This window comes from Ahaetulla prasina, chromosome 18 (genome assembly GCF_028640845.1).
Source record: "Ahaetulla prasina isolate Xishuangbanna chromosome 18, ASM2864084v1, whole genome shotgun sequence".
In the NCBI taxonomy this organism is placed as follows: domain Eukaryota; kingdom Metazoa; phylum Chordata; class Lepidosauria; order Squamata; family Colubridae; genus Ahaetulla; species Ahaetulla prasina.
The window spans coordinates 179,940-191,984 of record NC_080556.1 but is presented as its reverse complement, the minus strand read 5'-3'; the positions used below and the strand labels follow the sequence as shown (position 1 = coordinate 191,984).

The window sequence follows — 12,045 nt, the reverse complement described above, 5'->3', positions numbered from 1 at the left end:
AAGCTCTCGCCCATTTATTCTCTTTTTAAAAAGGGCTCCCTTCCTCCTCCCCCCCCCCAACATCTTAAAAAAGATTACCCCCTCTTGGAAAAAGAAGTTTCACATTTCCAGTTCAGCAGCTCCAAAACCCGAGAGGATCCAGACTCTAGAACCCCTTCCCCAAATGAAGACATCTCTGGGGTCTGCAGCAGATCCTGATGGATTTGAGTTCTCTTTGGCCTTTTGATTTCAAGGCACCTGAGTTTCCTTTGTGTCACTGAAAATCCACATTTGGTGGCAACAGCAGGCTGGGTCTGAAACCCCATTGCTGGAAACCGCCACCAAAAAAATTAAAAACTAGCCTGGCAGGCATGCCAAACTCAGTGCTACTTTGGAGGGGTGAGCATCTACCAAATAGAGATATAAAAATACATAATTTAGAAAAAAAAATAAACACACACATACACACAGAGACGCACTGTAACCCCAAAAGTTCATATTGCTAAGACGGTATCAAAACCTCCCCTCCCCACGCCTTGAGCTGAGTTTCCAGAGGGGATTTGGCAACCTTCCCAAACTATCCATCCAGCAGGTTGGAGGAAAGAGCCGGAGAAAAGGGCACTTGTCCAAGTTTGATGGGGGGGGGGAAGTTGGGGGTCCCTTGGAGGGGAAAAAAGGGGGCATTTTCCAAATCCCGGATTGGCCAGGCTCACAAAGACAAAGACCACGGAGGCAACTGTGAGAGGCTGGCTCATCCATCTTCTCATGACCCTGTCCTGTTGGGCAAGCAGGTCCAGCTGAGCCATGGGGTGCTTGGGGGGTGTTGCAACTGGATGTGAGACACCCTTCCCTCCCCCCCGGGTTCTCAAGAAGCCACTTCCGGTGCTTCCTGCAAAGGTGTCCCTCGGGAGCAGCTTCAGGGCTCCCCCTCCCGGGGGTCTGGCAGCTTGGGGGGCGCCTCGTCGTACTGCGGAGGGGGGGTGAGTGGCTCGATGGTGACCCGGGCGGGAGGGGTGCCGCCCAGCTGGAGGTTCTTAAGGTGCAGCTTCTCAGACTTGATCCTGCGCACTTTCAAGGGCTTCAGGCGTTTGCTGAGGCGGGAGCTCTGCCGGGCGGGCGGGCGCTCCTCCCTGGGGGCCGCCCCCGTTGCCGTCCCTGCCGCCGTGGGGCTGGGGCTGGGGCTGGGCCTGGTGGGGAGGCTTTCATCCAGTCCCGTGAGAGACTCGTAGGAAGGAAGGGAGACGCTGATGCGGGTGCCACGCTCGGCCTCCAGCCTAGGCTGCTCTGGGTAGAGGCCGTTGACCACCTCCTCGTAGCTGGGTACATAGTAGCGGGAGAGGCTGTCATTGTCGTCTTCTTGGCTGCAGGGGGGGTGAGGGGGGGAGACATGAGTGCTCAGGAGGGGCAACCCCCAGATCTCCTTTTCAAACATCCCCTCCCCACCTTTTTAAATGCACTGAAGCCTGGAACAAATGACCTCAAAAGCCAAGGTTAAACATGGCGACACCCCAGCAATCAGTGGGGAGACTGTTGCCCTCCAATCTCCCTTGCTACAGAGTGTCCCAATGGGGGCTTCCCCTCCCCCCCCCCCCCCCGCTCCCCTCCTGGCAAAGAGCAGGTAACCAAGGGCAATTCCCTTGGACGCACACTGCTGCCCTGGTCTCCCTCATCTCTCTCCAGGTGGTAAAAACAGGACATATCCACATGTGGATTAAGGCTTAATGTGGGCTTGTTCACTTCGGGCCTCGCGCAGGATGGGACGATGGTCAGAGGAGTCTGTAATTGGGGACTGAAGGCTCTGCAATGCCTCGAAACCATGACTTGTTCTAGCAGCCATGTTTAAAAGACTGACGATACGAGTGAATTCACTGTCTGCACACTCGGGCGTCATGAGGATTGCTGGCTGGGTGACTGAGATTCAGGCCTGATGTGACCCATCCTCTTTGGCTGCAACTCCGAGGGTCTCACCCAGGACCCAAAGTCTCATCTCCAATGGCTTCTGGAGAAAGCTACTCGGGTTGTGTGAACATGGCCCCACCAGATGCCCAGCAGAGTTTCCTGAAGGAGCTTGCAAATAACCTTCCACGCCAGTCACAGCAAAGGCTGAACTGAGCCGCCATGCTGCATTTAGCTGGGTCCCAGAGCTGACCAGGGTCTCCGATAAGAGATCCGGGTGAAGGCTGAGGGAGGCTGTTACACGCTGGATGCTAAGGTTCAGCCACTCACACAGAGGAAATGATGCCTTCGTTAGGAATTTTTGGACAAGTTGCATGGCCAGAAGGTGATGCCAATTGGGATTTAGCTTCATTATACCCTGTTTGTGGCTGAGACCGTTGCGTGCACATGCTACGAATTGGGGTTTAAAAGAAACTCCGGGAACAGCGATGCATACAGGCAGTTACTCTTTCCCAAATCTGGGTGGGAAAGTGGCCGGCCCTCCTCACCTGTCCTCCGGGGGAGGCCGCTCGACCGAGGGCTGCGGACGTATCCGGATGACGTCGTCTTCGCGGTGCCTCGGCTTCCTTCTGTCCCGGATGGTCAAGCAGATGGAGAAGAGGAGCAGCAGAATACCGGCCCCGACTAAGACGTAGGCCACCGAGAAGGTCTTGTTCCTGTGCAGGAGCCCTTTGCTGACCTCGGTCTCGTTGTGGTGACCACTGGCCGGATGAGGCTTGGCACTGAGGCCGAAGCCCGGGACCAGGTTCCAGACGGCCATGATGACTCCGAGGATCAGCATCCCCAGCCCAATGGCCATCAGGGCGTAGTGGGAGCCGCTGCTGGACCTGGACTGGGCCATCCTCAATGGTTCTCAGGGGAGACTCAGTGGCTCCCTTCCTCCTCCGCTGATCAAGGCCCGGGCTGGGTTTGCTCAGAAGATCCAAGTGGGAAAAGGGGATCTGGAAAAAGACAATGGATTGGGGAGGGAGGGGAGGCCATCTCAAATTCAGGTGAAGAATATTCCTGGCAAGACAGGAGGTGCAGAAGGACAGAAATTTAAAATTTGGCCTGTTGTCTTTCTAACATTAGGGGGGGGAAATTATCTGAGCCACTTCTGGGCTTCTCCCCCTCTTTGGAATGAAAAAACAAATCCTCAAATTTTCCTGGGAATCATTATAATCCCCAACTCTGCTCCTCCTTTTTGCAGATTTATTTCATTCGTGCCATAAAAAATGGCAGCACCTGAACGACTAGAAAAACACAGGGGTGTTCCTGCTTAGCAGTTGGACAGGAGACCACTGTGAAATCCCACCCCCAGGAAAAACAGCCTGGAAACATGCAAACTATGTGGCTGTGTGTGCATGAAGTCACAAGCACTCAAAGCAACTGCAGTGCCACCTTTTCTGCAATCTGGGCATCTGGACGTCTAGCATTATGGTTCCCTTGCTGTGGAGAATGAGAGCTGCAGTCCAACGCAGCTGGAGAACAATGGCTTAGGACAACCCAAGGAAAGCTACAGCTTTGAAAAACTAACTGATGGGGTAAAACTACCAAGGCTAACATCCCAAACTTTTTAATATGATTGCTTTTAAAATAACAAAAAAAGAAAAAAAAAGCTAAAGGAACAAAACGCAAAGATGCATACAATGTATATACTAAAAAAAATCCTGTAACAAGTATTTGAAATTAAATGCAAAGAGAAATAAATACAAAAAACAAGGAAAAAACCCCAGAGATAGGAGAAATGCATGATACCCCCCCCCACCCCCCGCTTCCATGGAAAAACCCTTTTACAACCATATTTCAGACATACTACCAGACATTTATTTGGCAAACTCTGTTTTGGATTACTTCTGTTGTGGAATAGCTGCATTCCAGAAATGAAGCCAAGGTTAAAATAGAACCCCAGACACAATTTTAACAAATCCCAACCAGACATAAAAGCCACACAATCTAGGAAAGGTTTAGCATGCACTAAAAAAAAATTAAAAATCAGAATAATCGCTCAATGCAAGCCCAGAACAGGAGGGAAAGGGCAGGCCAGGTTTGACCAAACAGAGGCGCCTCATTTAAAGTTAATCATTGTTAGTACTAACCATTTTCTTCTTCCAAATGAATGTGCCGGAGTTAATTCACTGCTGGAGAAACAGGGAGAGATGCCAGGCTAAAAATTTTTTTTAAAAAGATTTCCTGGCTGCATCGGTTTGCCCCTGCCTTCTCTCAAGAGAGTTGTTTTCTCTGCCTGGTGGTCTCCCATCCAGCCTGCTTTCTAGGTCAGCCAGGGTCGGCTGGTTCTGCTGCCCCTGCTGGGCGAAAGGGCCCTCCCACCTCTGCACCAGAGGTGGGTTTCAGCAGGTTCTGACCAGTTCGGTAGCAGAAATTTTGAGTAGTTCAGAGAACCAGTAGTAAAAATTCTGACTGGCCCCGCCCCCATCTATTCTCTGCTTCCCGAGTCCCAGCTGATCGGGAGAGAATGGGGATTTTGCAGTAACCTTCCCCTGGAGTGGGGTGGGAATGGAGATTATACAGCATCCTTCCCCTGCCACGCCCACCAAGCCACGCCACGCCCACCAAGCCACACCCACAGAACCGGTAGTAAAAAAATTTGAAACCCACCATTTCTCTGTACCCCATCTGGGATTCTGGCAGTGGCACCATCCAAGCACAGGCACCCTGCCCAGCTGGCATTCCCTAGTAGCTTCTGAGGTTGAACAAGGCCCAACTGAGAAGCCAGGGGGTGGGGGAGGGGGGGAAGCAGGCCGCGTGGCTCCCACGGAGCCAGATTCAGAAGAGGGTTCCACTCGCATCTCAGTCCCCCCCATCAAGAACCATTACACAGCACAGCCGATAGACGGCTCACCAGCCCCCCGCCCCCCCCAAAAAAGCTGAAGGTCCCAGGTTTCCCTCTGTGCCAGTTCTGAGAGACGCAGCCTTCAGCCGTGCCCGCTGGATGAAAGCACCCGGAGAGTCACCTCCGCCCACAAGAGGCTTTGACGCTTATCAAAATTCAAAGGTGGGTGGGGTAGGCAATGGAGTAACGGGAAACCCCGTGGGACTTGCATAAGTGCAAAGATAAGGAAAAGATGGCATGGCCAAAGGAGGGTGCAGAAAGGCATGGACACAAAACGGAGCACTGGCAGATGGCACTGGATGCCGTCAGGTGGTTGGCAGGAATTGTTTTAATAAAGGGAAATGAAAAGAATAGGGTGCCCATTTTCCGTTTCTCTCGGATCACGTTTCCTTCGCACGGGAATAAAACGAAATGCTGCCTCTCTGCTTGCAAAGTGCCCAAAGCCGCATTGAAGAGCTTGGATTCCCGTCAATTATACAATTAGCGTGTGGCAGGAAAATGATGTGAAGAGAAGGAAAGGAAAGCCGGGCCTCCGGAATGCAGAGTCAACAGCAGAAGGGAAAGAAGAGCAAAGAAGACGAGCAGAGAAGGGTTAGAACAGAGGGTGGGACACTCTGCACATGCTTGCATGACCTCCACTTACCAACCTGGCCTGACCGATTTGACTTTGGAAACTGACCCACCCATCCCCTGAAGTCCCTGTAAACATCAGTTGCACGTTTTCAGCATTTTCGAGGGAGAAAATGCAGGAAAACTAACCCCTCAAAATAAGTTTTAATATAATTTGAACACCCAGCATGGATAAGATTGAGATGAGCACCTGAGAGAAAGGACACAAATATAATTTGAACAGAGCAACCTCTGTTCCCCAGAGAACTGCAATAGTGCGCACTCCCCATTAGTGTGCCATCTGCAAAGGAAGTGTTGGTATTTACTTGCACCACCAAAGGTGGTGTAGCTGCAAAGAAAGGCTCCACTACAATCCCTGTACTTGAGTTGAGGACAAAAGCCTTTAAACTCAACACCAGATTTGCCGTTTTAACATCAGCTGAACTTCACCGACACGATTTGTGGGTGGGCAAAAGCCCCCCTGCTCTAAGGTTGTTAACGCTATTGTCTTACAAACTGGACCGAAAAGGGGGCTTCTACAAAAATTCCACTGGGAAGGCTTTCCGTCTCCTGGCACATGGAAACCACTCCTGATTGTTTGCAGCCTCATCAGGGTGGACGCCTGCCTGAAAAGGCAAGAGGCAGAGAGCTTGGCAGGCGCAGACCCTGGCTGGCTAACTGCAGATCAGATTTCCTACCTGTTCCCTATATACGGATTAAAAGGAGAGGCCAAGAGTTTCTGAGATCCCTCCTACGGCAAGCTTGGCTTTCACACGGATCCCCAAACCAGCTGGAAGACAAAGCCCAGAACACGGGCATCGTCCTATGTCCAGGAACGGCCCAGTGGCCAAGATGCCCACAACAGCAACAACGTGGCCATCTTGCCCACAAAGGGCCGATAGGGCAGGACATCCTGATCAGGATCCAAGAACCAGCCAAACCACAAAGAGGAATGAATAAAAGAGGAAATGACAAATCTTTCCCAAGTCGTATCCAAATAGACTTACTCCGAGATATTGCAACGAAGGAACCTCAGTCTGACTAACTGTTTACCTGGCTAATAGTTAACTAACTAACCCACTGCCCAATTCCCTTTGATGGAAATTATTTGCAATGAATGAAAAAAGGATGAACTGTGGGAAAATCCTGTTTTTCCCGGTCCTTCTTCTCTCTCCATCCGTCTCCAGCCCATCGTTTGCAGCGACGGAAGCAGGATCCGGGAAGGCTTAAGAGCACAAGGGATGCTCAGGCTGAGGCCATTTGGGGAAAAAAGTCGCCTTCCTGGGAAATTTAAGGCAGTGCCGAAAAGCTCCTGCAGGCCAAACCTTCATGTGGACTCTGAATCGCCTTTTCCCTTTTGGATCTTGGACTGCGCCTCTCATGAAATCGGCTCACAGTTACTTGGAGGAGAAATTCCCCAGTTCTCTTTGCTGGGGAGAAAATTATTTTGCCAGAATATTAGTTGAAATGTTCTCCCTGCCCCTTTAGATGCGTTGCTAACATTTCGTTCTGACACAGAAGAAACTGCTTTCCGTGAGCATAAACTGTTCCCTGCCAAGGTTGTTCCAGAGGGCAAAGAATGTGTGGACACAGATATTATCTCAGTCTGCAAGATAAGCCACAGTTATATATTCCAAAGCTATTTGGCCAAACGCTGCTGTGCCCCTGCGCTAAAGAGGGCCTGACTTTTCAACGAAGACTGCCCATTATAAAAAAAGAGTAAAAAGATAAGATAGTCACACACGGAGAAAATAAAGCAGGAAAACGGGAGGGTAGGAAAATCAGTATCGAATTATTTTTCTTGGCTTTATCATTTGGAAGAAAGATTCTAGCGTGGAGAGACAATCTCAGCCCTTTCCAATTTCTCTGTGGTTTTCTTGTTTTGTTTTTAAACTTCAGAAAGATCAGGCTACGGACAGATTCTCGTGGAGAAAATCTATCTACGAGGCCAGTAGAAGTCAAAAAATGACTTGATAACACATAATCAATCAATCAATCACCTATTTTGAGTCCTTCTAGTGAAATCAATAGGGTGAGTTACATTGACTTTGATGGACTGCAATCTGAACCAGGCAGGAGCCATTAAACCTCCCCTTCTCCTTTGTATTTCTTCTCTGCTTGAAATTCAGAGCCTGTCTTGTAATCACAAGTCTTACAATTCCTCAGTGTTTACAGGAACCCCCACCCCACTGCTTTCAAATTCTGGGCTTTGTAGTCCCAGTTGGTAAGTAATGAGGCTGCCTCCCTCCACTTTTTCAAAAGGCCATCAGTTCCTGCACTGCAGTGTCTTATCACTATGGGTTTCCTGGGCAAGCTCACCTTATCCTGACAATACTGTACCCTGTCATTATTATAATTATTATTTTGTTAATGCTATATCCCTATCAAAGCTGCCACACAACCCTCATTAACTCTCCCTGCTGCACAGAAATTAAAGTGAGAAAGGGGGTAAAATTATCCAGGGTTGTTGAATTCATTTTCACTTATTGGGGAAGGGGGAAAGGGAGATATTAAAAACAGAATAACAGTACAAGAAGGGGAGGGGAGGGGGGGAGATCCAGGTGATAAAAGAAAGCCTATGAGTCTATGAATACAGGTTGCTGCAGAGAGATCAGCCATGCAAGATAATTGAGGCCACTGTACATATTGCTTAAAATACATAATTGTAGATAATTAGAATTTAACACCCTGCAAAATGGACAAATTTACTAATTTACAAATGTGAAGGCCCCAAGGTAAAAAGCCAGAAAAAACATCACCTTCTTCTGGTTTACATGTACTTAATCATCATGGTTTATTCCCTAAACCCTAAACCACAGGCAATGAAGGCAAGGGCGAAATTCATACAAGTTGTCCTATGAACAGACTCCTAAAACACTTGAAGCTATAATGCGTCTGGTTTGAGTTTAAGGCACTTGCACCAAACCACTTGTGATCCATTCAAAAAATCGTGCTCAAACAAGTTATTTCTTAGATTGCCACCTAAACCAGACCTGCAAGATTTATTTATTTTTTGCTCAAAGTCCGAGTTATTATCCTTTTGGTTCCAGAAAGGAACACGTCCCTGCATCCAACTGAAACACGCAGCAAGTCTTACTTGCTTGAGTCGGCTATGTTTTGCAGTTTGAGGACAGGCTTAGTGACCGTTCAAAGCCACAATGGCACTGGGGAAAAATTACCGACCACTATAGCATCCCCACTGTGGTCACCTGACCAAACTTTGGATGCTTGCCGACTGGTTCATATTTATGGCGGTCCTAGAGTCCCAGGGGTTGTGTGATCCGCTCTTGCCACCTTCTGACAAGCCAAGTCAGTGGGAGAGCCAGATTTACTTAACAACCGTGTTAACAACTGCAACGATCCACTAACGACCGTGGCAAGAAAAGTCGTAAAATGGGGTAAAACAAATGTCTCACTTAACAACATGGATGTTGGGATCCACTGTGGTCCAGGGACTCCCTGCGCAGGCCAGCCTCCCAACTGCTTCCCATTTTTAAGCCCAGAGCGGAGCTCGCTCGGCTTTCCTCCGGCGGTGCGAAGGGAGCGGCTGAAGATCCGGGACCTACCTTCCCGCCGGGACACCCGCAGCCCTTCCCAGGCCGGCCACGGAGCGCATCCCAGCCGAAACGCCGCTGGCAGGGAGGGATCGCGGGAGGAAAGGAGGCCGCCGCCACCGCCGGCTGGCCCTGGAAGGTTTCCCGACTTCCCTTTTTCTTCTCTTTCGGACTTCCTTTCCGTCAAAAGTTCAGCAGCTGCGACAACGTCAATCTTTTCTTTCTTCCTCGCGGAAGGAGAGTCCGGAGCCACCGCCGCCAGAGTCTGGTTAAAGTCTAACCTGGTGAGCAGGAGAGGCAAACCGGTTGGTCCGCTCCAGGCGGCTCTATGCCCTTCAGAGGCAAACGCCCCGGGGCAGCTACGGCCGGCCTTCCCCCAGGGGCTCCGGAGTGGCTCCCCCAGGCCGCCCCGGACCCCGCCGGCTCTCCGCCGACCCCGTCCTGGCCGCGCCCGGAGGGGCTGATTCTGGAGCCGTAGGAGGAAGCCGTAGGAGGAGGCGGGGTGGAAGCCCCTTCCTCTGTGGGAAAACCGCCCCCGCCAAACTCGCCCGGGGGGGGGCGCCAAGGCGGCGAAGCGAAGGCGGAGAGGAATAATCGGGCCCCGCAGACACCCCACTCCCCGCCCGCCCCCGCCTCGAGGGGCCCCCCAGCCGGGAGAAGCCGCCTGGGAGGAGCGGAGCGGGGCGAGGTAATCGGCCCCCCGAGGGCTCGGGCTCTCTCCGCCGGACCAAGTGGGCCCTCGCCACCTCCCCCGAGAAAGGGCGAGGGGCGGCCGAATTCCAGCGCTGCCCGCCCGGCGTCTCCCTGGCCGAGGCGGGAGAGGCGCCTCACCTGCCTGCCCGGCTGCGTGGTGGGGTCGGGCCGGGGCGCGCCGGCTGGCTCACCTCCGCTCTGCGCTCTCCTCGGGCGGCTCATGGCTTCGCCTTCTCCCGCCCCGCCCCGCCTCGAGGGGCCCCCAGCCGGGAGAAGCCGCCTGGGAGGAGCGGAGCGGGGCGAGGTAATCGGCCCCCCGAGGGCTCGGGCTCTCTCCGCCGGACCAAGTGGGCCCTCGCCACCTCCCCCGAGAAAGGGCGAGGGGCGGCCGAATTCCAGCGCTGCCCGCCCGGCGTCTCCCTGGCCGAGGCGGGAGAGGCGCCTCACCTGCCTGCCCGGCTGCGTGGTGGGGTCGGGCCGGGGCGCGCCGGCTGGCTCACCTCCGCTCTGCGCTCTCCTCGGGCGGCTCATGGCTTCGCCTTCTCCCGCCCCCGCCGCCTACTCCTGGCTCCGTCTCCGGCTGAGGCTGCGCCGCCGCCGCCCCCGGCCCTCCCCGCGCCCGCTCCTCCAGGCCGCGCCCCGGCCGAGGCTTCCTTGCGGGCGGAAATGAGCCTCCCGTGGCAGGAGGGCTCTACCTGCGAGCGCTACCTCGGGAAGAGGTATCTAGGCCGAAAGGGAGGAGAGGGCGGCGGGAAGGGCCGCTGTCTTGCCCTCCCCCCTCTTTGGACGGGTGGGGGCCTCTTGCCCGCCGGCCCCTCCCGCCCTCTTCCTCAGGCGGGGGATCCTCTGGGGATCCGGCCGAGCTCCGCGGATCGGCTCCCTCAGCCCTGGGGTGTCAAGCGGGGACTCTCTGTCACGGGGCAGCTGAGGGGGGTCTCCCGGCTGGGGAAGGGCGGGCGATACCCGGGCAGACGCTACTCTCGGCCGCCCCGCCCCGCCCCGCCTCACCCCAAGGCAGGCGAGTTGCGGCGCGGACCTCCGCCCCGCCAGATCCCTTCACTGTGACCGGTCCGGGTCGAGTTTTGGAAGGCGCGGCTGCCCGAAGCGCTGGGCGGGGGGGGGTCCTTGGAGCCTTTTTGGGCCCGGAGGGTCGGGGGTGCTTTATGCAGCGGCTGCCTTAATACCATCGCATGTGCGGGAGACCCCTGCGGCAGTTGTGCCGTAAAGCCTCGCTCGGAATCCCGGCCATTATTTCTGGCCACATCCCCACTTCGTCGTCAGGGGGGACCCCCGGGGGTCGCTCCTTGGGACCCAAGGCCGCTGAGGAGGCTTCTGCCGGGGCCTTCCGCAGCAGGTCCTTGAAACACTCCCCACCCTCACCCCCGAGGGCTGAGCCTCGGGGTTGAATTTGCCGGATTTACGGGGTCGGCTGGAACCGTGGTTTGGTTGCAACAGTTCAGAAAGGCAAATAAGCCTGCATGGTTTTCCTGCAATTTCTGTGACGGGGGAAACCTTTATAGGAAAGGGAAGAAGGAAATTGCTCACACAATATTTCTTTCCTAAAACATGCTTTTAAGCTAGCAGGCCAGGAGTCTCCCACAAAATTCTACCTACCTGGGCATGGGAAGGGGGAGGGGGGGAACAGAGGGACTGTGTGGCATGCTAGCCTGTGGCTGAACCCTCCAAGGGCTCAGTGGAGCCACCGGGGCTGCTTTCTTCCTTTGGATGCTCAGCTGGGCCTCTCCCAACTGAACTGAAATACAAGCTCAAGACACACACACACCACACACACACTCCGTACAAAACCCAAACAAAAGAGCTGTGTTCTTTCCTGGTTTCCTCTTTATATTTGGCTCTCAACAGCGAGAGGGGCTCTGGGGGATGATGGAAGGCATCCTTCCCCAGGGGCCCCTCTGGAGCAGTCGCTGCTTTCCTAGCTTCACCTCTTCTACACCTTCTTTTGTGGCGGAGATCTCCTTACGGTTTTTAGGTTTTTATTCAGCCACGCTGGCCTCCTCCCTTTTCTGACTTCCATCTTCTCCCAAGCTCCTTGTGCAAGAACTCACTCTCCTCTGGGGCTCCTTTTCCAATCAGCTGTTGGCCACGGCTGCCTCTTCACTGTTGCTCCAAGTTCATGCCAGTCGGTGGCCCTGAAACCTCAGAGTTTGCAGCTTATAGAATTGGAGGGGTATGCTGAGTTCATCTTGTCCGACCCCCAACTCCACTTTCTTTTAAGGACATTTGCTTCTGTTACTGGAGACCCCAATTCTGTGTCCCGAGCTCAGGAGACGGAACACTGGTTTTAGCTGCCTTCTGAGGCATTTATTTAGGCCTTCACTTATTTAGCATGTTTATATGCCAATTTCACGGATGTTGCTGCTGACCTGTGCACAGGTAGTCCTTGACTTACAACCTCTTAGT

General features: G+C 53.5%; 1 protein-coding gene across 3 annotated transcripts; it reads right to left on the bottom strand.

Moving 5' to 3' along the window:
* Positions 1–61: 61 nt before the first annotated feature.
* On the bottom strand, positions 62–10,608 carry TMEM51 (transmembrane protein 51). Of its 3 annotated transcripts, none has more exons than XM_058161381.1 (4): positions 10,125–10,608; positions 8,944–9,212; positions 2,424–2,876; positions 62–1,340 (listed from the first exon to the last, which is right to left on the bottom strand). In XM_058161381.1, exons 3-4 carry the CDS (start codon positions 2,774–2,776, stop codon positions 896–898), a joined length of 798 nt encoding a protein of 265 aa, XP_058017364.1. In that variant the 5' UTR covers positions 2,777–2,876; positions 8,944–9,212; positions 10,125–10,608; the 3' UTR covers positions 62–895. The 3 variants fall into 3 exon arrangements, with proteins under 3 accessions (XP_058017364.1, XP_058017363.1, XP_058017362.1); XM_058161380.1 differs by lacking the exon at positions 10,125–10,608 and adding an exon at positions 9,763–9,867; XM_058161379.1 differs by lacking the exon at positions 10,125–10,608 and adding an exon at positions 9,816–9,861.
* Positions 10,609–12,045: the final 1,437 nt, after the last annotated feature.

What these genes read in the sequence shown, in the direction of transcription:
- TMEM51 (XM_058161381.1), bottom strand. Translation starts at nt 2,776, where the DNA reads ATGGCCCAGTCCAGGTCCAGCAGCGGCTCCCACTACGCCCTGATGGCC. An exon ending in CGGCCTCCCCCGGAGGACAG is followed by an intron (nt 1,341 to 2,423) that starts GTGAGGAGGGCC and finishes CCCCCCCTGCAG; the next exon opens with CCAAGAAGACGACAATGACA.